Source organism: Vidua macroura, chromosome 3, assembly GCF_024509145.1.
Source record: "Vidua macroura isolate BioBank_ID:100142 chromosome 3, ASM2450914v1, whole genome shotgun sequence".
NCBI lineage: Eukaryota > Metazoa > Chordata > Aves > Passeriformes > Viduidae > Vidua > Vidua macroura.
This window is the reverse complement of record NC_071573.1, coordinates 55,875,441-55,901,334: the sequence shown is the minus strand read 5'-3', so window position 1 is coordinate 55,901,334 and position 25,894 is coordinate 55,875,441. Positions and strand designations below refer to the sequence as shown.

The 25,894-nt window shown below is 39.1% G+C and overlaps 1 protein-coding gene across 3 annotated transcripts in view; it reads left to right on the top strand.

Annotated features, from left to right (window-relative positions):
* Nucleotides 1-4,304: 4,304 nt before the first annotated feature.
* Nucleotides 4,305-25,894, top strand: part of SCAF8 (SR-related CTD associated factor 8) — an 88,523-nt gene continuing 66,933 nt past the window's right edge. For all 3 annotated transcript variants that reach the window (XM_053972234.1, XM_053972235.1, XM_053972233.1), the window contains exons 1-2: nucleotides 4,305-4,663; nucleotides 24,859-24,942. In XM_053972234.1, coding sequence (XP_053828209.1) covers nucleotides 4,634-4,663; nucleotides 24,859-24,942 — 114 coding nt within the window. In that variant the 5' untranslated portion in view covers nucleotides 4,305-4,633. The remainder of the gene's footprint in view (nucleotides 4,664-24,858; nucleotides 24,943-25,894) is intronic.

The window sequence follows — 25,894 nt, the reverse complement described above, 5'->3', positions numbered from 1 at the left end:
ATAAAATTTATTTCCATACTTTTCTTTGTTACAGTTTAAACTTTTAAAATGTTTACAGAGGTTAAGAGGACTGAAAATGCAAATGAAAGAGAAAGATGAAGTAGAGTTAGCGAGGAAGGACAGCGGGGAGAAATGAGTTAAATTTCTGTAAAAAATGTAAGATAATACTTGAAAATGCACTGAAAAGTTAAGTAGAAATGGGCAGGGTGCATAGAGGAGCTGTGTGTTCAAAAAAATTGTGGAGTTAGTTTGAGGAAAACTGAGTGACATTTGCTTACCTGAAGCTAAGTTACTAATCTAATAACAGATCTATTTTACTCTGTTCTCTGTCAACTGGAACACCAGTTCTCCCTCCAGACACTTGCATGTAGTTTCCTCTGCTGAAACAGGGAACTGCTTACATGGATGACAGCTTTCTTAAGGGCATTTGCCAATATGACACTTGTTTGATCTATTGAGTCTCTAAAATAGGAAAAAAGCAAGCATACCTATGTTACCTTCTCTTATGGGAAAAAAAAAAAAAGAGACTAAAGATGTATTCAGTCCTGCTTTTCTTTCAGAATTGCAAACCTAGGTGTTTGCATCCACACAGGAAGTGTGTGTCATCATTGCAAATCCCACATATAATTCTTTGACATGTTGGGAAGCAAGTGGTATTTCATCTGCAGAACTAATGTTTCTGGTATGAGTTTGATCAGTTGTGCAAAGCACTGGAACTGCAGAAAGCTTGTGCTGTGCAGGAAGCTGATGCTTACTCTGCTGTGCAGCACAATGAGAATTCTCCTGGCTTTGGTACATCAGGAGTGATACCGAGCCACTGAATGGGAGAGCCTTGTGGGGCAAGGCCACCTTGTCCCAAAATATGCTAGTGTTTCTGCGCTAACACTGTTTCGATGTTACATCATTTGTATGTTTTCTTAATTAGACCATGTAAACATAATCTGAGATGCTTTACAGTATTGATTATGTAGCCTATTTCTCATTCTTGGATGACAGCTAGCTCCTTTTGAGATCAGGGATGTAATGTGCTGCTCTTCTTTCTACTGCTGGAATTAAAAAGGGCTGTTAAAAGGCTTTGCTACCTCAAAATTTTAAGTGGTAAAAATACTTGTTTAAATGTTTATTACAGACCTACAGAAAGCAGGTTGAAAATGCATGTGTGTGTGTGTGTGTATGTGTATGTGTGGGGAACCACTTAGTTTCAAATTCAGGCTCTGCTTTTGAAGTCAAGACTTTGTGTATGTATCCCTAACTGTAAATCCTACCCCTCTTTCTTTGGTTTCTCCTTTATTGGAATTACTTTAATGCTTCTGGAAAAAAAATATTCCTGAAAAGCAACTGAGTGGCAGTTTGTGATCACTTTGAAGCCAATTTCAAAACTTTTTTTACAAAGTTTCTGCAGTGTGGAATTCAATCCATTTTGCTAGGGAAAACTAGGCTTGCTTCAATTTCACCTAAAAGGGAAGTTAGCAGATCCTGGAGGACTGTTTGTAACTGCAGTACTTCAGTAAGCTTTCCAGAGGAGTACAAGATAAATAGTTACAGCAGTTACTCTTGTGGTACAATGAGTACCCTGTAAAGCCTTCAAAATAATTTGAACAGAGCTGTCTCTTCATATTTTATTTACTCTTAATTTGCACAGGAAAAAATCAAACAAACAAACAAACAAAAAAAAAAACCCAAAAAAACCCCCAAAAAACCAGAAAAACAACTAAAACCCCAAACAAATTAAAACAACCCCAAACAAAACAAAACCCGAAAGAGAAACAGAGGCCATGCCCTCCTGGTAAGCATAGTGTGTTTCTCCTGAATCATCTGTGAAGAGGGACTGCAAGAAGGTTGCACAGAACTCCGCAGTTCATAGAGTATCAGCGCCACTCAGGTTAGAAGGGACCTGTGGAGCTTGTCTAGTCCAGTCTCTGGCTCAAAGCAGGGTCAGGCTGTGATCTCTGAGTAGCTTACTAAGGTCCTTATCCCAAGGAACTTCATAAAGGGCTAGAGACTGCACAGCCTGTCTGGAAAACCTACCCCACTGCTTGGCCATCTTTGCAACTGAAAAGGTTTTTCTTGGGTTGTGTCAGAACTTCCCCTGCTTTAAGTGAAGACTACTTCTTGTATCCTGGGATTTGGGTTTAGATTAGAGGTTTTTAATTTATGTTAGATAGCCAAATTCTGTAATCCCGCGCACCCCCCATGTTTTCCCCTCCCCGCAGTAGTTTGCTCCTCGCTGCATGCTATTGGAGCCTACCCCAGTCACTCCTGCGGACACTCCCTGTCTTTTCCAGAGAGTTCCCTGCCAGTCACCCTGATCCTGCAACCCCATTAGCCCAGGGACCCAGGAACAACCCCAGCCCCATCTTGGTTGGTTGCTGTGGTGGACGTCACCGCCACGGCAGCCGCCTCTATTGGATGGGAGGCTGTGGGTCCTCTCGTCCCGCCCCCCATAAAATCCTACACCACCAGAACCCCGGTGCCATTTTCTCCCATGCGAGAGCTGGAAGCGGTCACATCTTTCCACCAAATCACGCTGCGTGACCAATAAACCGTTCCTGCCAAGCATGGAGTAAATGGACAAATTCCTTACTTCTTTACCGGATCCCTAGTGCACAGTTACAGTGGCTGGCCAGCCCACGCACCCGGGACATGGAAGCCGTGTCTGGGAACCCGCGGCAGAAACCTCGGCAGCACGTGGAAGGTATACCACAGCCGGGCTCCCAAGAGATGCATGTGGCCAGGGAAAACAAAGCAACACCGCAACTACTGCCTCTTGATCTCCTGCTGTGTAGGAGGTCTGCAAAGAACTTCATTCAGTTGTTTAAAAACAAACGTCATTGAGCCTTACTCAGTCATTTTACTTTGCAGGCATTGGGTGTCCTTCCTATGCCATGGCCGTCTGTTTTTTTTTTCCAGTCTGAACAGACACAGTCCTCACATCGCAACAGGGTATTTGCTCTTGTTTCCTGACCCTCTTGGTGGCCTGATACTGCAACAAGGTGGTTCCTAGAGATGGGCTTTTTCCTTAAGAAAGCCTGTTGGGGGGTAAGACAGGAGGAACTTCCAATTCCTTTTATAAAAAGACTTAGTAATCTCTCTTGTTTCTGTAAGAATGGAACTATAGGATTCCAGGTCTCCCTCCAATGTTTGGCTTAATTTATGTTACCTTGTTTGTTGAATAAAGCCTATTTCAGTTTGAAGTCCCTGACTCAGGCCTGAATTGGGATTTTCATTGTCCATGAAGAGCCTCTGTGGCTCCGGTCTGAGGAGCACTTTTGAGACCATCAAGGCACAGTCTATCCAGAGCCTGACCTAGAGCTGTGACTGGAAATAGTGAAATGCAATTCAGATGGGAGCTGACATATCTCTACTGTGTCAGTAGAGTTGAAAGGACATAACCAAGCAGGGAGAAGCAGCAACTAAAGACAAACCTAAGTTTTCATCTTCATTGCTTCTGAGATCCTTGAGCCTCTTCCTGGCAAAGGTGAGTTGTGGTGGTTTTGTGTTTGAGGGAACAAAAATCTATGCTCTGGAACTAAGTCCTCCTATTTGACAGAGCTGCTCCTGCTGGGATTTCTCAGCTAAGCAAGTTGTTTGTGCTTCAGGGAGAGGCAGGTGCTCTGCCATCTGGCATGGTGCTGGAGGCATGGGGAAGTGCACCCTGTCCGAAACTTAACCTGACAAGATGCCCTGGGTAGTCAAACAGAAATGCCTTAACGCCTGGTAATGGGGTTTAGAGACTTTTTGGTATGGAATTGTTGAGTTATACTATTTAGGTAGTAAGTGCACTGAGGTTTGTGACTGATTTGCATTACAATTGTCTGGGTTTTCTCCTTTCCTCTTGATAAATAGTTCTGATTGTTTGTAGGTTTACCGAATTATGATTTTTTTTTTGCTCTCCTACGCCTCTCTGACTCTTTTTCCCGTTGCCTTTTTTCAAGCCTGCATGCCGTTCTCAGTTTCGCCGGCGGGCCTTGCTGCGGGGAGAGGGAGGCTCAGCGGCCCGGGCGTAAGAAGGAGAACGGTTCGGGGATCTCGAAAGGGTGAAAAGGATGGGTCAAGAACTCCCGGATTTGCCCCCCGGTGACGAAAGGCAGCGGCATTTAACACCTCATTCCCGTAACCCTTTCCTTTCCCCCCGCTCCGGGAGGAGGAGGAGAGGGAGGAGAGCGGGCGGGGCGGACGCGGCGCCATCCCAGCAGCGCCCGTGCGGTGCGGCGCGGGCTGCGGTGCGGGCGCTGCCGGCAGGGGGCGCTGTAGCCGCCTGCGCCGCTCCGGCGCTGCACTGCGAGGAGCCCCCGCGTGTCCGCCATATTGGTGCCCGCGCTGCAGCCGCCGCGCGTTGTTCCTCCATCTCCTACCGGCGCGGCCGCCCGGAGCCGAGCGCGGGAGGGAGGGAAGGAGAGAGAGAAGGGAACGCGGGGCGCTGCCGGGCGGGAAGCGGGGCGAGGAGGAGACGGAAACGAGCGGGGCCCGCGTCCCTCCGCGCCCGCCCCCTGCGCAACCCGCCATGGAGAGGAGGCCGGGCGGCCCCTGAGCGAGGAGCGCACGCACGCACGGACCGAGACTTGCCCCGGCCCGGCCCGGCCCGGCCGCCATCAGCGGAGAGAAGCCGCCCGGCTCCCGCCTCCGCCGCGACATGGAGGCTGTGAAAGCCTTTAACAGCGAGGTGTGTAACCCCCAGCCGGCGGCCTCCTCTCCTAGGGGCCGGGGAGCGGGCGGGGCCCCGGGGCCTGGCGCCTTCCCTGCCCCCTCCCCGCAGAGGGGACGCTGCGGGAACTGGGGGAGCTCCGGGGGCCCAGGGATGCGGGAACATTCCCGCAGGCCGGTCCGGGGCTCCCCCCCGCGTCGGGCGGGAAAGGGCCGTTGTCGCCGTCCCTGGGAAGCGGGAGGGTGGAGAGGGTAATGGAGACATCCCCCTCCCCCCCAGCTTCCTCCGCCGTGAAGCTGGGGGCGGCTGAAGGGGAAGAATAGATCTGGCGGCGGGCTGGAGGAAGAGGAGGACGCGAGAGGAGGCCGAGGAAGAGGAGGAGAAAGAAGTCTCTTCCCTGCGCCTGGCCTGCGGTGGGGCGGGTGATGCCCGGCCAACTTCACGCAGCGGCCGAGGAGGCTGCGCTGGGCGGCGGCGGGGGGGGGGGGGGGTGGTCCAGGCTCGCCGGGCACGGGGACTGTGCCCTTCTACACCTTCCCTCATCTCTCCTGCCACCTCTCTTCCTCCTCACATGTGTGTCCGAACCCCGCCAGCGCGCACTTTTAACACCTCGTGCAGCTAAGCTTTAAATCTGGGGAAAGGAAAACAAAGGCATTGGAGGTTCGTCTTCGTATTTAAGAATCGTATATTTGCAGTGGTCAGGATGGAAGCAGACATTCCCTACATGCTGCGCAGAGCTCAGATCCTGCACTGAAACACCGTGCAGAGAGCAGGCTACGGAACCCAAGAACACATACATAAATATAGGCTGAGGTGTTCATATTGCACCTGGCTTCTCTTTTGTGCGGAGAGCTAATGTTTATTTTATTGTAAGATGGTTCTTGTGGCAACTCTGCTTTGTTGCTGTCATTGTGAAAGTGTCATTTGTATTTTGAAGTTAATGTACAAGCAAGAAAAACAAATACATATTTTTCTTACCAAGTCCTACATTTTACAAAGTAGTTTTTAACTTATATTGACCTTAGATAGTATCAGCACTTGTTACAATGTATACTTTTAGAGATTGCTCACATACTGAAGCTCCCAGTTGCCCTTTCACTAGTCCCAACAGGGATGTAGTACAGTTTTAATGGTTTTAAGTAATGCTGTTTCATTTGATCTGTGGTGGAATAGTGTGGCAACCATGTTGTTGTTTCTGCAAGCACAGTAAGATAGATTTCTGAAATGAGCAGGTACTCTCCAGTAACTTGGGAGCACTTGTACAGCTCTAACCTAGATGTGCAGTTCTAGGTGTTGCACTTTAAGTAGAAATAAGCACATTGTGGCCACTAGAAGAAAATAGACACTATAAACTTTTATTCCTATTTTATTACTTGATTGGCGCATTTTCTATATTATGCAGGGGAAAGGAAGAATCTGGTCACAAATTAGTTGTTCAGAACATTTTCCTTCTATATACCTATCAGTAGGAGCAGAAGTCTTCCTCTTCATGTTGAAAAACAGCTTCTAACTCTTCTAACTGACTTGCTGAGCACTTGGGTATAAATACTGTAAAAATAAGTCTGAGACTTAAGGTGGCAGCTGTGCTGAAGAGGAGAGCTTTAGATTATGCCTTACATTTTCTAAATCCTTAAAAACGGTAGACAGTAGGTTGTTGGAAAAGAAAATGCAGAAGATCTGACAGTGTCATTTTAACCAACTTATCTGCTATGTTATTAATAGACAGTATCTCTGATTTAACCTCTCCATTTGAATACTGGGCTACAATGATGGGAAGGTTTTAAAGATGCCTGGTCCTGGAAGTAAATGGTACCAGACTTGGTGCAGTTAAAGAATCCCAAATGTCATTGCTAGCCACTCTTAACACTTCTGTACCCAGTGCAGAACTGAACTTTTATTTAGCTTTCTGTCATTTTCTCTGGTTTAACTTATCTATACACACTTTGCAGTTTAGAACTGTGAAATGATCACTAAATATTTGAATTACCTAAAGTGTATGAGTCTATATATTGCTGTTCCCAAGTGGTTTTGATACAATTTTACAAAATTGTAAATTTTGATATTTACAAAATATTGGTTGTAAATATTACTTGTAAAATCCCGTTCTTTGTTTATATTATATTTTAAGGTCAAGTTAAACTCCAGAACTGACGTCTGAGTCCTGTTTTAGAGTTTTCTGGCTTAAAATAGATGTAAATTAAATTTAGCAGCAGATGAGACAGAATAAATTGTATAAAAACTTTTACCATACTTTTTCTTATGCAGTTTGCATTCAGTTAAGGATTTTACTGCAGTTTATGTAACTTACTGGTGAAAACCAGATAACGCTTTAGAAGGAACATTTCAATACATTTAAACACTCAAGTTTGCAGGTTGATTTTTTTTAATTTGGTTTTTTCAAAAGAAGGAGTTGTGTTTGGATTCTACAGAAATGCTAAAATAAAGGCATCTATCTGTCTAGGGAGTTTAGCTAACTCCAGAATTGTATGTGAGCTGAACAATATATTGTAGGTGACTATCCTATATGGCATTAAGATTGAAGTGCTTAAAATAGGCTTGTCATTAATTTGATTAGAAAGAAAAATTTTGAGTTTATTTGAACAGTAACTACTGGAAATAATGGCGGCTATTGCGGAAAGCTGTTAAATGTCTAGTGATGATAAGTAGCGCTGTCTGTGCTGTACCTAGTTGTATATATAAAATTAGCCCTAACATTTCAAGTCTTGGAAAAGGTAAATTTAAAGCTGAGAAATAATCAGGTTCCTAAATAAAACATGCTCAGTATTGTTTTCATGTAATGATTGACATTTTCCCATTTGATTAAAACTGCTTGGCAACTGAAAATTGGAATAATATACAACTGAGCTAGTATAGTGTTGAGGTAATTGGCAGTGTTTTGTACCACAGAGTTTATCATTTGCTACAGTTGGCACCACAAAGGCTTACCACTGCAGAGCCATTTTCCTCCAGGCCTCAGTTTAGGCCCTGAGATTTTTCAGAAAAGCACAAAATCAGATTCAAGAACACGTCCTGACAGAAGAAAATGAGTCAAGTGTTAAAAATTCTCTGTATGTTCTATAAAATGTATAGAATATACAAGCATGTGTGTCCTCACAGTTCCAGTGCTTAGATGACAGTTATTTAATTGCAGATGTATATAATTAAAATTCAGTATTTGTTACATAGTTGGCTCAGTGTTAAAGTCCTGCTGTCATCATCAACCCTAGCTGGCCATTGTCACATTGCTTTTAGGTACTGGTCTTGAAGTTAGTTTTGAGTGCTATACTCCAGAGTTTTCTTGCAATACTTGTCCTTTTTTTTTTTACTTTATTTTTTTTTACTTTATAATGTGAAGACTGTGTGGAAAAAGAAGACCAATGGATGTTTTAATTCTAAAATACATTTAATTTTTTTAAAATTTATTTCTATGTTAACATGTAGAATAAGTGTAAATAATTTTACAGTCACATAAATAGTCACAGGATCATAATTTATTTTAAGGGGAACGGAGATCGCAAATTAATTTTTAAGTACAACACAGGTGGAATATTTGAAGTTATGCTTTGTTTAGCCATATTACCTGCATCTCTAAGAATTGAATAATAGGCATCTTGAAAAGATAGAGAAAATTCAACTTAGATATTTATTTCTTTAAAAACTGCAATAATAATTCACTGATCTTGTTCAATTAAACAAAGCATTTCTAATAAATTAAAGTTTATCAATACCTCTACTCACATACAGGCATGCATCTCTTCATGTATGAGCTTCATCAAGTCTTGCTGTTCATGATGTTTACTGATGTTTTTGTTTTTGCATTCTCTTTAAAAACAAAACAGAAATATCTCCTACATAAGCTATGCATGCTTTGGTCAAATCATTGAATATTGTTTTCATTTTGAGTTGCTGAGACTGGTACTTGCATCTTTTTTTTACAGCCATTTAGAAGGTTAGTAATGGTGAAACCTACTCAGGAGAGTTAGATATCGTATCTAGATTTGAAATTTACATTGTTGAATCCAATGCACAATAGTTGTTATCGTCCAGTGCCACAAATTTCAGCTGTATTTGTATTTGTCAGGCAATGCAGTATATTATGGCACTGGAGAGGCAATTCAGGAAAGAACAATTGTATATTTTAAAAAAAGGTAAAATAGAATAAGGTGAAGTTGGTCCCTTGGAACTCAGGAACAAGAAGGTCATGTGTCTTCTGATTCCTTTCACAAACGCCTTGTTCACTTGAGCATGTCTTGTATGAAAAGTTCAGTTTCTCTTGTCTGTACAGTTGGGTGTTGATACTTTCATGTACAAGGGAATTGAATAGGAAACTTAAGTGTCATCAGGGAGACCTGGAATATCTGACATCTTAAAGTGGCATGTACATAAAGTGCTGTAAGGTTAAGGTAGTGATTACTGTTTGTTTAAAGATGGTGTGGGTTGTTGTGCCTATTCTCTTCTAGGGTCTGAGTCATAATTAAAACTTCTGCAACATTGCTAGGTTGGTGTTCAGCCGTTATTGACAAAGAAAATGGTTGTCTTTGCATAGTTCATCCTAAAATATGCTGAGCTTTTGGTGTGGATAATGCTTTTAAAGAGTCAAGTAAGATGATGCTTAAAGTGGCTATTGCTGCTTTTGGGTTCACTTGTCATTCTGAAATTGATCAGTGGTAGAGAAATGGCAGACACTGATCATTTATTGGTAATGCTGTTGTCTCTATACTTCATTTGCACTTCATTTTATATCGTCCACCTTTATCATGACAATTCTTTGGAAGGTATATTTTAAGGGTCAGTGAGGAACAGTTCAGTGGTCTACAATTTCAGAAATGTGACCCTTGGAAATTACCCACATTTTAAATACTGAGCATTGGAGTATGGGTGCATAAAAGTACAGAAGGCTAAACTAAATATTCTATTTCAGACTATTTAAATGGTGTATTCTAAGTCAATGAGGCAGGTTCTTCATGAAAGAATGCCAGTTGATGCTGAAAAATGCTAAATGGTATGCCTCATGAAGATGCTAAATACAGATTGATGCTGAATAGCTGGAGGAAGTGGGGAAAAAAGGATGCTCTATAAAACGAGCAGCCAGGGCTTTGATTAGTGCAAGTAGATACTAGCAGTTATGTTAAGGAACAGTAAGAAGACACATAAGCTACTCCCTGTCAAGATATTTTTCTTGGATTCTGCTGGATGTTTCATGTTGGCTGAAGCACCTAAAACATCTGCAGGGATTTTTTTTCCTTAGCTGCTGTGACAATGGCAAAACCTGTATCTATTTTCTCTGTCACTATATTTTACTAGCCGTAAAAGAGAGTACTACCTTCTTTCATATCCTCTGCTGTTTGAAGGACTCTGCAGCTGTGATAAGTTTAAAGCTTTTTTCTTTTTCGTTTCTCTGCTGCCCCATATATGGTCAGATACTTGTAAATTTTATTGTAGCAAATTGGGATGAGAGCTTCTGGTTTACTTTTGTCTTTTGTCAGAAGAAAAAGTGATACGTGCATTTGCATGCAGACATTCATACATCTGAAAAGTTGTTTCTGTTTTTCATTCTTAACCTCTGGGGTGGATGTGAAAAATGTCTTCCATTTTAGTTTGCTGTATAATCCTGTAGTGTTTCTCAAAAAAAAGGATGAATATTTACATGAATTCCCTTAAGATGCAACAAAATATGTAAGAATTTGTTAGTTTCCTGTTTACTGTCAGGAACATTAGGAGCAGTATCAGTGAAATGTAACTTGTTTCCCTGCAAGAATTGAACTTCGCTGTCTCTCAGCGACTTTTTTAAAGAGTGTAGGGAAAGAAAGTCCTTTTCTCTTCAAGGTAAAGTAAATATTAAATTGATGTTCACCTGGTTAAATGTCTCCATGTGTGCTGAATATATATTTGCCATTTTAATATCACACTTTCAGAGACTGATCTGACCTTTGAATTTCATTGGCCACAGAACCTTGACTTCTGGCCTTGTAAAGACATGCTCCTGCAAGTGTGTGTTAAAGGCCCAAAATGTTATGCTTTGGTTTTATTTTGGTGCATGTCTTGTTCAAGAACCTAATTTCTTTAGTGAAATAGTATAGGACAGACATTTATAGGTTTTCAGTCTTAGATACATAGACTTTAAATTTGTTCTTAAACTGTGATCTAGATCAGATCCTTGTGAGCCTGTAGCAGTTGTGTAGATCTCCAGATTCTGCAAAGTCTCTGGGGCTGTAACTGGATAGTTACAAGTATTGATCCTACTTGCTACTCGTTTAGAGAGCAGCCAGCCATTTTGCAATTTAAAACAAATGCCCTTCTGAACTCTTATAACTTCAGATCCTTTGGTTGTCACCTGCTTACCAAGATTATACCTGAGGCTACAGTCTTTGACAGGGTACTTAAAATTATCTTAACAAGTCTTTTTTGAATTTGTCACTATTTGAGCCGTGCCCCATCCTTGGAAGTGTTACAGGCCAAGTTGGATGGGACTTAGAGCAACTTGGGCTAGTGGAAAATGTCTTTGCCCATAGCAGGGAGTTTGGAACTAGATGACCTTTAAATTCTCTTCCAACCCAAACCATTCTATGACCAACACTCTGTTTTCCTATGGCAGTTGTAGAAGTGGAGTCTGGTAATCCACATGGCTTTCTTACAGGAAAAAAGCCATTCAGAACAAAACTTTTTGGTAAGGCAGGTTTAAAAATACTTTAAAGTACTTAAATTACTCCCATAAGAGTATTTTTTTACTTAGGAAGAGGTCTTCTATCTTCTTGTCTGTAAAATTGAGTTATCATTTTACCTCATGACAGGCACTAAAAAATTCATCCTGAGTGGCTCCTCCAGCCTTGGTCATAGCCCACATTTGTGGCCTCAGCAGCCACTGGTGTAACTGCATTGTGAGGCCTGGGACAGAGGTGCATAATTGGCTGTTCTTATGTGCAACCAGAATTCAGTGAGCTTGGCTTTGAAAGTTCAAAAACAAAAACAACTTTTGAAAAAAGTTCCAAACAATATTAGTCCTTGTTCCTGTTTGGAACTTTTCGTAAGTTGCACGTGTATTTCTATTCTTCCAGTTTTTCACTTCCTTGGAGCTACTTTCTGCAGTATTTCTCAGGGAGCACTGACAACAGCAGTAGTTGGGTAGGTAATTTTATTAACCTTATTCAGGAGCTGCTTCTTCACTTTAGGGTACGTGTTCTTCAAGGCAAAAACACATAGTCCAGTTACTGCTGTACTACTACTTATTTTACCTGTTCTTGCCATATGTACTGATCAAAAGGAGACATTTTTATAAGTAGAATTTTAAATGTTAACATTTGAAGGAAATAAGAAGAAATGAGTGCATTGTCACCATGACCCTCTCTCTATCAGATTTACTCCTACCAGAAATGCATATTTCTTGTAATAGCCTGCTGTTTCTGCTCTTAGGCTTTTGGGAAGTGAGCTGGCATTTGTACAAAGGTGATTACTATGGATATACAACAACTTACCATTTATTTCCACTTCTTTTTGCAAGAGTTTGCCTACATAACTTAGCTGGTTTTACTGGGTAAAGTTTTTGATTGTATGAGGTTGTTCTTTTCTCCTGTCCTTGGTTATATGAGTGGGTGGCTGATGCTTTGACATTCAGAAATATAATGCACATGTTTAATTTACTAAACTACATGTGTGGAAAGTGAGGCTTGGCAGCTTTGTTAATGTGTCTGCTGTTGATGTTTTTGAGGGTTGGCAGAGAGTGTTCTGATTCCTATTTAAAATGAAAGCACAAAAGAAGATGTGCCTAAAGAAGGATGGCAGAGCTAAGATCCAGGAGCAAGGAATGATGGGTTGGGTGGATGGTGGCTGAGCAGTAAAACAGTGGAGGGTAACAACACCTGTGAGGTTGAAGCCAACTATTTTTGTAGCCTTGAGCGTGTTTATTATAAGATACTCTTTATAACATTAGTTTTGAAAGATTGAAGTAAATAGTGCTTTATAAAATATTATAACAGCTGAACAAGGTGCACTGCCTTTATGCAAGGAAGTGAACAGCTGTCTTACATATTTAAATTGAAATTTATTATTGAAATAGCATGCATTTTTGGGAAAGGTAATTTAGAAGATCCATCATCTTGAGTGGTTCAGTCTAGGGCTCAGTGTTTCCAAATAATTAGTTTAGAGTTGAGTGGTAAAGGTTTCCGTACTTTTTTTTTTTTTTTTTTGTTCTCTATCTTCAGTATTTATTAGTTACTTTCAAAAACTTAAGTAGAATTAATTATGTGTATTCTTTGCTTTCCACCCCTGTTATTCTGTAGTTTGTTTTCTCTGTAAAGTGCAAAATACTGTAAATCACTCTCACTATAAAACTCTTGGTTTAAAAATGTTGGCCTTGTAACAGGACTTTATGGAGCTCTCAGTACATAATTTAGAAATTAATACGATATATAGAAATACAATTCTAATATTTTGCTAGTGATGTGATTGCAGTTTTAAAAAGAGAAATAATCATACTTATAAATGTTTTTGGCTTTTTCAGAGGGTAAGTCCCAAGAGCTTAGAATATATTTACCAGATTGTTGGAAGCCCGTGGAAGGACCTGATCAAATCAAAGTCTTTCAGAATACCGAATCTCCTGTATATATTAACAAGACAAAGCTGGTTCACATGAAAAGGAAAAGCTTCAGTTAACATGTTGGTCTTCATAACTTGGTTACCAATGGTGTAATTTGCTTCTTAATTTTCACAAGAGTGAAGTGGAGCACTTAAGCACTTAACAGGAAATGAAGACCATTGATATGACAAATATATTGGTTGGAGAAATCCAATCCAGTACAATCTGTGATTGCTTTTTTTTTAAAAAAATTTGAATCATTAAGTTTCATTGTGAATGCAGGGGTTTTAAACTATATTCAATGAGATATTTTGAAAGCGTCACAACAAGACAGTTTTGTCATGCGCTCTAAAAACAGTTGGCAGAGAAAATGTGTGAGTCTGATTTTCAAAATGTTTAAGATCTGTTCCTATATTTCATATCTCAGAATTGTAGAGGTGTGATTGTAGTTAGGTTTCTCTAAGGCTTTTAACTCTTTGTTATGCCACACTTTACCAAACTAGTGCATTGGAACAAGGACAGAGGGTACTTCTCCAGTGTAGGCAGCCCCCAAGCTCACATCTGGAAATCTGTCACGACTGATACTGTGACAGAAGCTGATCCTTTTCTTCTTGATCTAGAATTAGCTATATAATAATGATAAAATAGAAATATGGAAATTAGCCATATGGCAGGAAAGATGCTTGTTATTTTCCTTGTTTTCTTGTGTGATACTTTTACCTGGATTTTTTGTCAGTCCTTCCTTTCTGTTATTGGGAGTTCAGGCATTGGTGAAGTGCTCACTTTCACCTACCTATTTCATTTGGTCCATTTAGGTATTTCTAAACTTTTTGTTCCCATGCAGCAAGCACCCGAAGTTACTCTGAAGAGAAAAAGGGGGAATTGTATTTGATGACTTAAAAATGGCTAAGAGCAAGTGGCATATGTTGTAGAGACTATCTGAAGTAAGCATCTGTATTGCACTTGTGTGGAGTTCAGGAAAGTGGAGCCAAATCCAGGTGGTTTCTTTAAATTCCAGTTTTATGTTCATACTTGTACAAAGCAGACTGTGCCAAGAGTACTTAGAGGCTCTCTTTGAACGGAGTAATGGTGAGGGTTTAAAGAAAATTGTAAATGGACTGTTGGCTCAAATATGGAATTTTGTCTCCAATTGTTTGGGTTCAGTAAACTTGAAAGTCATAATTGTGTTTCCTTAAGACAAAAGAAGTAGGAGAAGAACTCACTACACAAATGCAGTGGTGGTAACAGCTGACTTCATGTGCTGCTATCTGATGGGCTGGAGGGACTGCTTTGCATCTTACTTCACTTAGATGCCTGTATTGGCATAATATAATTGGCATGAATATTTAAATGTCCTCTTTTAACATAAACAGTGGTGTATATTGCAGCTGATGTGTAGGGAGGGGCTGAGTTTTTGATGTGAGTGTTGTTGGTTGCTTTCAAATTTTTTTTAAGGAACATCCACTTAGCTATCTAGAAAATGGACTATTATACTTAATTAAAACCATGTGTCATGTACTTTGGTTATGAAAACAGTTGTATTAAGGTAGATGCTGTTGTCTTGCAACCCACTTGGTCTGTACTTTTTTAATGTTGAATTTTGGCAACTCATCTTGGTTGATAGTTGAATTAACAGATTTTTTTTTTTTTCCTCCAAACTTAAATACCTTATGCTGAAAGGAGCATCTGCCATTCTGGTCATCCTGCATGCACATCTATGGTATATATTTTAACATTTATATACAGCACTGTGGGTAACAAAGTGCTGACAGGTTTTAAATAACAGTTCTCATTGGTAGGTCCTACTCAGTATCAAGTTAAAATCCTACATACTGTGAGATGAGGGCATGCACTTTGAGTAACTTTTCCAAGAAATTTAATTTCAGGAGAGTGTGTAAAATGTAACCTAATAGAAATTTGTTGATAAGTGTCCTTTTTTTTTTTAAAGCAATAAATGACAATATTCTTTTCTTGTTCTTTGAAGTGTGGTGATATGAATATTTAGTAAGCTATTCAGAATTCATTATTCAGAATAGTATTCAGAAATACTATTTCTGTATTTCCAATTGGATTTGATTTATTTTAATGCTATTGAAGTATGAAAGAAATTAACCTAATTTATTAAGATAGTATGTATTTGGCTTGACTTCTAAGTATTTATTTTGGGTTTTTTGCATTGTTATTGCAGATACTTGTTAGTATATTTGATGTCTGCTTAGTGTCTATTATTTGATGTCTTTTTAATGTGTCCTGCAGAGCAGGAAAATTTTCTCTAGCAGGCAGAGAAAATTTTAAAAATATTTCTGTAGAGATATTTGTAACTGTCCCTCACACTAGTCATTAGCTCATACTTAAGAGATGGGCTGAGTCCTGGTATATCAGCATCAAAATGTTTATTGCCTTAGCTGCTGTATCAGTGTTACAGAGATTTGTCTGTGTGAATATCTGTTCCTTCGTATTTCATGAGACGAGAATTGTTCACAGGTTTAAATCCTTCTAAAATTATATGGCAAAATTATTTGAAAAATTATTTCTTAGCTGCTCTTCTTGTCTTTAATAGGATGTGGCAGAGGTATAAAAAAGGGATATATTATTTATGAAGCTTTTAAAATTTTAATAAAGTTAGTACTGCTTTCGATTTTTTTATTCAAAATTTTGGTACAGGAACAGCTGTCTGGCTCTTTTGCCTATTGAATAAGAGCACTGAAAGATGTTGGAATTAAGTGCTGGGCTTTGCAGAAGTGCAGTGTGCCGTTGCCTTCCACGGGTATGTGTAGTAACTTGCTGTGTAAGCAACTGCCCATACAGGGATGTAAGTTCATGTGCATGATGTCTGGTCTTCACTTGAGAAGCTTTAGGCTATAGCTTAGCAGCTTGTAGTACTGCCTTGTAAACTACAGCTGTGTGCAGTAGAGTTTGCTTTTTATGAGTACTTACAGTAGATTTCACTTTAAGTACTTTAATTGTGATTGTAATGATAAAACTATTGTTTGCGATAGTGAATTATGAAACTTAGAAATATGCTGATAAATTCCCTGACTTTTGCATAGGGCTTCTCTTGAAGACTACTTTTCTTAACAGAATTAAAGAAAAAAATACAGAGCAGAAATTCACTGCTTTATTTATAGCATCAACCTGATCTTTTGCATTTGTCTCCAGTCCCAACATGTAGCTTATTAGATCTTCAAGCAAGCCTGTATTTTTTTTTCCCAAAGTTTGGAAAGTCGACTTGGTTTATTTAAAATTATATTGGAGAAGATGATTATTAACAATGCTGTTAACCTTTATGTACACTGGAATATTGCCTTGTATGTAGTGTTGTAGCTCTCCTCATCATTACTTTTTACTGTACAAATAATTATATACTGTTTTATCAGATAGAGGAAAATACAGAATTGTGACTATAATTAACTGGCTTTAATTGCTGGCCTGGTCCTGATACATAAATGTACATTTCTGTAGGAAAGAGATAGTCTTAGAAACAACTTTTAGCACTATTACTTTGATCATATTAAGACTTCTAATGCTATCTGTGTAATAAGCTGTTGTGTGCTTTTCATGGATCTTTGGCTGTCATCTGATTTTTACTTTGCAAGAACGTGACCCTGGGAATTGCTTGCATTGAGACAATTAGGATTTGTAGCAAATATATCTTTATGGACTCATTTTGCCCCTGAGGTGCCATTCAGATTGAGGTGTTCCCTGTAAGGTTTCCCTGTGATTTATATTCAGCATTTAATTAAACATGCATATTTCTATTAAAGGTTTATTGATTGTCCCCCACCTAATTATGAAAATGCCAATGGTTGGATGGAATCATCATACAGGAAATCAGCAAAACAACTTCCCCCCCCCCCCCACATATTCACTGTAAATTTTATCTGGTGTTTCCTTTAGCTTAAATGGGTTGGGAAGATTAATGTCCATTAGTATTTTGTAGTTTCCTGTATTGTTGGCAATGTGTTTGGAGTTGATCCTGTTCAGTCATCTAGAATGCTTGAGGCAGGCAGAATAGTCTTGTCCATAGCTTTCTAGTATAAACTGATAGATCATTAAATGTTCATTGACATTGAAATCAAATGTATGCTGCTGTTAAGTGTGCTGTCTTGAAAAAAGGCTGGCATTTTTTACAGTAACTTGAAAGTATTCTCATTACTTTGGCTATGCATTTTCTCTCAGAGGAAAATAAAATTATTCTCAAAAGCTTATACTGGAATAATGCATTAATGCTTTTTCTAACTTAATTATTTAATACTTGTTTTTTTCAATACCTGAGCTAACAGTTTGAAAATGGATTACCTTACCAGTACAGTCAGACTCTTTGTGACTTGTCATTGATTGTGTAACTCTTGCCTCATCCTCTCTTGTTCCCCCTTCCCCATTCTGTAGAATTTTAGTCTTTGTTTCTTCCTTGTCCTTGTGTGATAATGCCATCTACATTTAAACAGGAAATGTTTCATCTTTAATTTTCTGAGTAATGTGCCATAGTTCAAGAATGGACAGTACAAAACAAAGCATTTTATAAATTTTTAATGTATATTTGCAGTTTTGTTGTTGTTTTTTTAAAACAGTTTTCAGTTTATTTTAAATCATTCCACCTTAACTGAAGCAGCAGTCTCCCAGACGTTGTGTTTGTGTTGTGGTGACTGCTTAGGAGAGTCTTTGTGTCAGAGTGACTGTTGGGTGAATGCATAAGTTACTGGAGCAGTGCTCTTTTCTGGGCAAATATCAAGAGACTGTTTCTTCTCTCTAGATGGTAGGATATATGGGAGATAAATTTTTGTTTGATTGAGATCAGTGTATTCTTTTTTCTGCTGCAAAATCAGTTACTAAATGAATAGGAAAAAGAAATTGATCCATCAGCTTGTAAGGTGGTTTTAAAATTAGGTTTCATTATGTATGTACATCATCAGCAGGTGATAGATGTTCAGTGTTTGGAGATAAATTCTCAATGTACATTTTAAAAAGAGACTCCACACACTGTGGTGCTTTCAACAGCAATGCCTCAGATTTCAACAGCAAATGTCTGTACTTACTGAATTTTCATATAAGAAATGGTGCAAATACTTTCACTCTGCAAATCTACAACATGGAACTTAGGAAGATAACTAGAAAAAAGTTTTAGTCTGTAGTCAAGTATCTTTTAGTAGTAATCAGGTATTTAAAGATACTGATCAGTTTTTGCCTTTGAGCAAATGTTTCATATGAGTTGATGTATATCCAGAAAAACAGTAAGTGGCTAGTAAATGGAAGATTTTTTTTTCATAGTCATATGGTAGTTCAGCTCTAAAGTGGTTTTTTTTAAGTTTACATATGGGTTTCTGTCTGCTCCCTTTCTTTGTTCTTCCAGTTTGTAAACGTGAACTAGTCTGTTTCAAAACGTCTGAAACTTCCAGTTTTATCTGACACTTGAAGATTAACAGTGTTTCACTTTCAACCTTCCGAAATGAATTGTATTTCTACTGTGAAAAAAAATGCAGCTGCTTGATGTGATAAGGCTCGAACTTCATTTGAATAAGACCTTCTAAATGGAGAGCTACATTTTATACTATCATACAGATAGCTGACTGTAATTTATACAGTTATTTAAAAGAGTGGGTGGGTTTCATTATGGTATCAGGACACAGACTTAGCAAGTTCATGGTGACAGTTTAGGTTCTGAGTCAATTCTCTCTGAGGCATGCCAGAGCTGCCCTTACAGGCTAAGGACAACCACACTGGGAAGTTTAGAACCACATCCATCAACCTTGACTCTTGCTCATTCCCTGCCCATCTCATGTGGCATGCTCCTCAGGTGAGGAAGATCCTTCCCAGTTGATTTTCAGTGCTGAGGTTGTATTGACATATGCCTCTCCTTAGTAATCCTGTTTGCCAGCTGAAGAACCTTTGTTCTTCAATTGAAAGCTTCTCCACAGTTTTAGTTATTCCTGATGATTTCATGCCACCCTTGGAGATTGTACGGTTGAGAGTGCCCTGTAGGTTGGTACTGTTGCCCAAATATTGTGGATCTAAATGTCCATTTACTGCATTTACTACTGAGATTTTTCTGGTTTACTCTTGAGTTGATATCTTCAATGCAATCTTCTCATGGATCAGCAGATCTCTTTGCTGAATGGCAATAGCTAGCTTCAAAGCCAGAGTCCACTACTTCCTGTGGATTTGAGCTTAATTTGTCTGCCCGATTATTACTTGGTAGTGTCACCAATGTTCCTCTTCAACTTCTGACAGTCTGACTTTGTCCTAACCAGAATATAGGTGACAGCAGGCACAAGTGGGTTCTATTGGGGCTTCCCTTTACCATGCACCAGATGACTGTTCATTTAGATAGTTTGCTGGCTGTATTTAAGGAGTAATTGGTTGGGTTATTTGTCATGCGAGGGCCTGTTTAGGACAGCTTAGTTTCTTGGGAGCCTTTTGTGAGAGATCTTTGGTAAATGTGTTTTGGTGGTCCAGTTGGTTTTATATCAGTGATTTCTTACTCTGTTCCTGGAGTCTTTCAGAGAAGAACAATATACTGAGATGTTTCCTTTCCTTACAACAGCTGCATGGAATTATCTGTGTCCCCACTAATACTTTTATTTCAAGTAATTTATGTGATTTTTTCTGGTTCAAACATTTAACCTAACTAATCCATTGTTTCCTAATTCTCCCCTTGAACCCCTGTCAGAAATTCTTGTTGCTTTTCCTGTCTACCAGAGCTATAAGATTGAGAATGTTTGAAATGAGAGTTAATGAATCATAGCTACCAAGTCTTGCATTTTGGGGTTCTATTCTAATACTTTATTTGTTATTTTTCACATTGTGAGCTTGTTATTTACCTTATTATAAACACACTTCAGGAGGATCTATTTTGATCACTGTGGGATCAGTGTCTCCTTAGTGTGTAGATTAAAAAAAAAAGGGGTGTGTGTGTGTTTTTTTTTCTGTAAGGCTTTATCTCCCGTGAGTCTTCCTGTAAGTGCTGATTGTCTGGAACAAGCACTTTAGTAGGTTTGCTATTCCTTCTCTCTTCTGAAAAGCGCTGATTTTCATGCTTTCTCCTGCTTGTTTCTCAAACTTGATTGCACTATCTTTTGCACATACATTACCAGCCAGAGTTTATGATCACTCCCACTCCTCCCAATCTGTTTGAATGTTGATACTAATTTTGTGAGTGCATAATTTAATTTCAGAGAGTTTCTTTGACTGTACTATTTAACCATGTTTCTTTTTTTTTTTCCCTGTTTTATTAAGACTTCTTTTATGTGAGGACAAGCAGTTACCTTCTGCAAATGAGCATGAGTGTCTTAAAAAACTAAGACACTAGTCTTAGAGAGCAAACTGGTTTAGCTAAACATCTGTAGGGAAGGGCACACAGGAAAAATTAAGCTAGGATATAAGCACAGATTCTTAGAATAATACATGTGTCTTTAACTTCTTATTCTTCAGATTCCAAATGTCTTAAAAGAATCATCTATGCTGGATGAAAAACTGAAGTTTTCATTACTAGAGAGGTGGCAACCAAGTCTTGCTTTTCTAGCCAGCCTTAGAAAATGGGTTTTGTGGATAGACTGTTTGATGGATAAGGAGTTGGCTGGGTGTCAGCATCCAAAGAGTTGTAGTTAATGGCTACAGTGTCCAAATGGAGACCAGTATAAAGTGGTGTCCTGCAGGTGTCCAACACTGATATTGATACTATTTAATATCTTTTTTGATTACATAGACAGTGGAATTGAATCCAACCTTAGGATTGAGGTCCAGTTCATACACTTGAGGGATGACAACCAGAAGGAGCCTGACAGACTTGAGGAGAGAGCCCATGCAAACTTCATGTTGAACAAGGCCAAGTGCATGGTCCTTCTGCACCTGGGTCAAGGCAATCACCAGTCTTTCCAAGTGAATAAACTTCTCAGAATGCAATGTTTTATAGTAAATTAAAAGCTTCTTGAAAACAATTAAGGAAAAATAATTTTTGAAGAATTTTTATTTCTTTTCTTGGTTTCTTGCAGGTTCTAAATTTGGGATCTGTGTGTTTTGTCAATGGCTGTTAAAATCTGTAACAGATGTAACCATTGTCCAAAAAGCCTCTCTAAAGAAGTACTGTTTTATTATTGATTCCCTTCCACCACCACCTTTCCCTCTTGAATTACCAGTCCTTAATGCTAAATTTGCCTCTTTGCTACCTGGAATAAAGTACCAGGATGTTGGCAACACCCCAAGTTGTCCTGTTGGCTTTTGGCATATTCCTGATAAGTGGTGCTAAGTTACCTGGCTGCACACAGCCGATGTCTCAGAGTCAGTTGTGTGCAACTCTTGCTCGTTTCCCAGCACTGTGTAGTGGCTTCCTTGATACTTTGAACTGCCCTATTAGGACCCAGATTATTTCGAAGCTGATGGTCTGGTCAGGTGTGGTCCCTGTGAGTATCTGTGTGAGTCAGTGGTTCTTCCTCCTTATAGTTGTGTGTGTTGTAGGTGAAGGAGCTCCTGTACCAGTCTCATCTGGGACTGTTTTTAGATTGACATGGTTGGCTTCTTGAATCGAGGCTGATTTCACATTTGTTCATGTACTTGTAAATTGATTTTACTAATTAGTGTTTCAGGCTTGAGAATGCTGACCAGGAACACCCAAAATGACAAACAGTATACAAACAAAAAGTTTCTGGTGCTGTAGTGTTCCCAGAAGTAGTTTAGCTCTAGTTGCACAACATCCAGCCAAACAGTAGCCAGAATGAGTGATTACATTTTGGTAATTACCCGTGAGTAGCTGGAAGCTGAACAGTGAGCTGCAAAACTCAGTGTCTCCCACAGCGCACTCCTGGAGAAGCTGGCAGCCCACAGCTTGGGCAGGAGCACTCTTTGCTGGGTTAGGAACTCGCTGGATGGCTGTGCCCAGAGAGTGGTGGTGAGGGGTGCTGCATCCAGCTGGGGCCAGTCACCAGTGGTGTCCCTCAGGGCTCTGTACTGGGACCAGTTCTGTTCAGTATCTTTATTGATGACATGGATGAGGGGATTGAGTCTTTCATTAGTAAATTTGCAGACATGTTGGATCTATTGGAAGGTAGGAGGGCTCTGCAGAGAGACCTGGAATGGTTGGATGGGTGGGCAGAGTCCAATAAGATGAAGTTTAATAAGTCCAAGTGCCGAGTCCTGCATTTTGGCTGCAATAACCCCCTGCATCATTATAGGCTGGAGATTGTGTGGCTGGATGATGTGGAAAGGGACCTGGGACTACTGGTCGACAGCCAGCTGGTAAGGCCACACCTTGAGTGCTGTGTCCAGTTCTGGGCCCCTCAGTTTAGGAAGGATGTTGAGATGCTTGAGCTTGTCCAGAGGAGGGCAACAAGGTTGGTGAGGGGCTTGGAACACAAACCCTGTGAGGAATGGCTGAGGGAGCTGGGGCTGTTTAGTGACCTCTGGTCACTCAGGGGTGACCTTGTCACTCTCTACAACTTTCTGAAGGGTAGTTGTAGACAGGTGGGGTTTGGTCTCTTTCTCCAGGCAGCAACTGACAGAACGAGAGGACACAGTCTTAAGCTGGGCCAAGGGTTGTATATTAGGAAAATGTTTTTTGCAGGAAGAGTGATAAAATACTGAAATTGTCTGCCTGGGGAGGTGGTGGAGTCACCATCACTGGATGTGTTTAAAAACAGACTGGATGTGGCACTTGGTGCCATGGCTTATTTGAGGTGTTAGAGCATGGTGATCTTGAAGGTCTCTTCCAACCTAGTAATTCTGTGAAAACAGAGAAGAAACTGATTCAAGACTTGGGTTTTTGCCTCTCTTTTCCCTGTGATAGTGAAGAGCATTCATATACCTACATTTTAGAAATTTATTGCTTTGTGTTGTGTGAGCAGCATGTAAATAATTCAGAATATTTTGCAACAGCAATTAGCATCAGTGAGAAGTAGTAGCAGTTGTTTTAAAAGTGGATATCTAGCTGTGAACTGGTTATAATTTCACAGTTTTAATGGAAATCCTTTTAAGCTGAGAAGACAGACACTTATGCTTGGACAAGCCATTTTTTTCCCATTTGTGTTTTGACAGCTATAGGAGGTTTTGGTTAAAACTGGTTTTGACAGAAAAGGACTGAAAAAAGCCATCTCATGTTTGCAAGGAGAATAAATCCTTGTCTCTTGGAAACTCAAGTATGATGAAAGAATATCTACTTGTTACCTTCAGCAATAAACTATTATAAGCAACCTGGGGAGTATGACCTATATTTAAGATTGTCTAATCCTTTCCACTGTATAATCCTATTCAGTCATACAGTTTGCTTTATTAAATGTAAACAATTCTGAACTATGTTTTCTGAGCTATCAGTTTGCTACAAATTGAGAAAATATTAGGAAGTTAAAGTTACTGTAAATATCTGTATGGATATTCATCTGGTTCATTATATTGCATTTTTCAGGCTGTATAGGAGAGGAGGGGGTTTTGGCTTTGTTTCTGTTTTAATTACTGTTTTATGGAAGAACTGCAGTTCTTCCTATCTTCTAGGAAGGAAATTTGATTATGGATGGTTATTCCTATTATCAGAACTCCATTTTTGAACTAACATGCTTCTAAACATGTGTTGTAAACAAAAATAAAATGTAAGTTAAGAATGTCCTTAAATCACTTTGTGTTTGGCACTTTGTGTCTGGTCTTTTTATGTCTGAAAGTAGCAAATATCAGCCAGTCCCTTCTCTTATAACACTTAGACCTAAAGCAGAAAATGACAGCATTTTGTTCAAAATAATATATTGTGGATAATCAGAGATTTTCATAGCAAGCAAATAGCTTTGGGGAGGAGTTACTTCCAATTACAGTAGAATTAGTGAATTTAGTTCGTATGAATAGCTGTGAATTTATTTTGTGTAAAGTTTCACTGTGCAGCAAATTTCTGATTAATACCTGTCATGCTGGATTGCTTCTACTGGGAGATGGATGTACCAGTCAAATGAATAGAGTTAATATTGCATCCAGGGAGAGCATTGTTGCAAAATTGCACTACCTGTGTGCTGTGAATGTATTGCTGGTTAGATATTAGTGAAGTTAAGATGCTCTGCTTGAAATTGAGAACAGCTGGATTTTTGCTTAAGCATTTGTAATACTTCCAATATATTACTTTCCTGGGTTAATGCAGTGAATGAATGAAATCTATACATTTTACTGTCTGTTTTAAGTGTTGAAATTGCTACATGCTCATGCTCATTGGGCTTGATTTTGTTGTTGTTGTTTGTTTGTTTAATGGAAAACGAAAAGACCAGATTCAGCAGGCATATGATGATGAATATACTAAGTTAAGGTTTTGTTTATGCTTCCATAAAATTATTCAAGTGTATCAGTGTCTTTGCCCTGGAAAACTTAATAAGAGCTACCGTATTTGCATATTGTAAGTATTTATTTTGTAACTTCACCTGAAATGCCTCCAGTATTTAGTGCTGGTAAAGCTAGGCGTATATATAGGGACCATTGTAAAGAAGAATCTGCTTTCCTTCAAGCATTTTGAATCTTATATTATATGTTATTGAGCTTTTTTTTTTTTTTCCTTAAATGGGAATATCTTTTCTTGCTTAATACATAAAATCCACTGAAAATTATAAATGGTATTTTCTTGTGGAAAAGTAATGTATTCTGTTTACAACTGCAGATTATATTTCTGATTTTTTTTTTCTTGCAGTTGTACTCGCTAAATGATTATAAGCCACCCATTTCTAAAGCTAAAATGACACAGATTACCAAGGCAGCAATCAAGGCTATAAAGGTATGAAATCAGTTAACTTCTTTTGACCTCTTTTACATTTCTCATATATGTCAAAATAATTTTGTGAAATATCTAAAGAATTTGCTTCAGAACTTTCTACCTCCCTTGTGCATACAATTTCCAGTTTATGACCATGTGTGATATCTGGTAATGCAGCAGAAGGCTAAAAGTGGTGTGTGACTTTCATTTGCTGGTTGTCATATGTGAGAAAGAATTACACCAATTTGTCTCTATCTGAATTCCATCAGGTCTGAAAAACAGGGTTTTTTCCTCAGTTTACAAAGGAAACTGACATGCCTGTTAAGAGATGAATAAATAGAAAATTACAATTCATCCTTCCTTCTCCCCTCTCTCCCTTCCTCCCTTCCCAAAATTTATGCATGCCTTTGGATCAATACAACTGTTCATTTTTCTGAATTCCTAGCATACCTTTTAATGGATATTGTTCATAGATTTCAGTTTTCTTGTTGCTTGGATACAAATTGTTTTTAAGTTCAAGTCTTAGTGCACTCATTAAAGATTATTCCTGCCACAAAGTAAAACTAATTGCTAAACAACGGCACAGCAGAAAAAGTCACTGAAAAATGGTGAAGGAAAGAAGTATGCCACTAGTGTTAAGCATTAAAACAACTGGAAACTCAGTGAAAGCTGGAGAGGTAGAAAAAAGGACAGACCAACCTTATGCTCTTCCTACCTACCTTCCTTTGCTGACAATGCAGATATGTTTTCAGATAAAGAAATCTATATTGGTGTTTTGTTTAATTGGGAAAGAGTAATTTCATGACTGAAGAGTGAAATTCAGTGGCTTTCTTAAGTATGTCTCTGTAAGTTAAAGCCTGTGTATTGCAGTATAATGAAAATGCTGAAAACTTGTATTGAACTTAAGTAGTAAATCATAATAGATGGTTCTGTTAATTAACCAATTAAATTATACCAAAATGTTTTATTATGT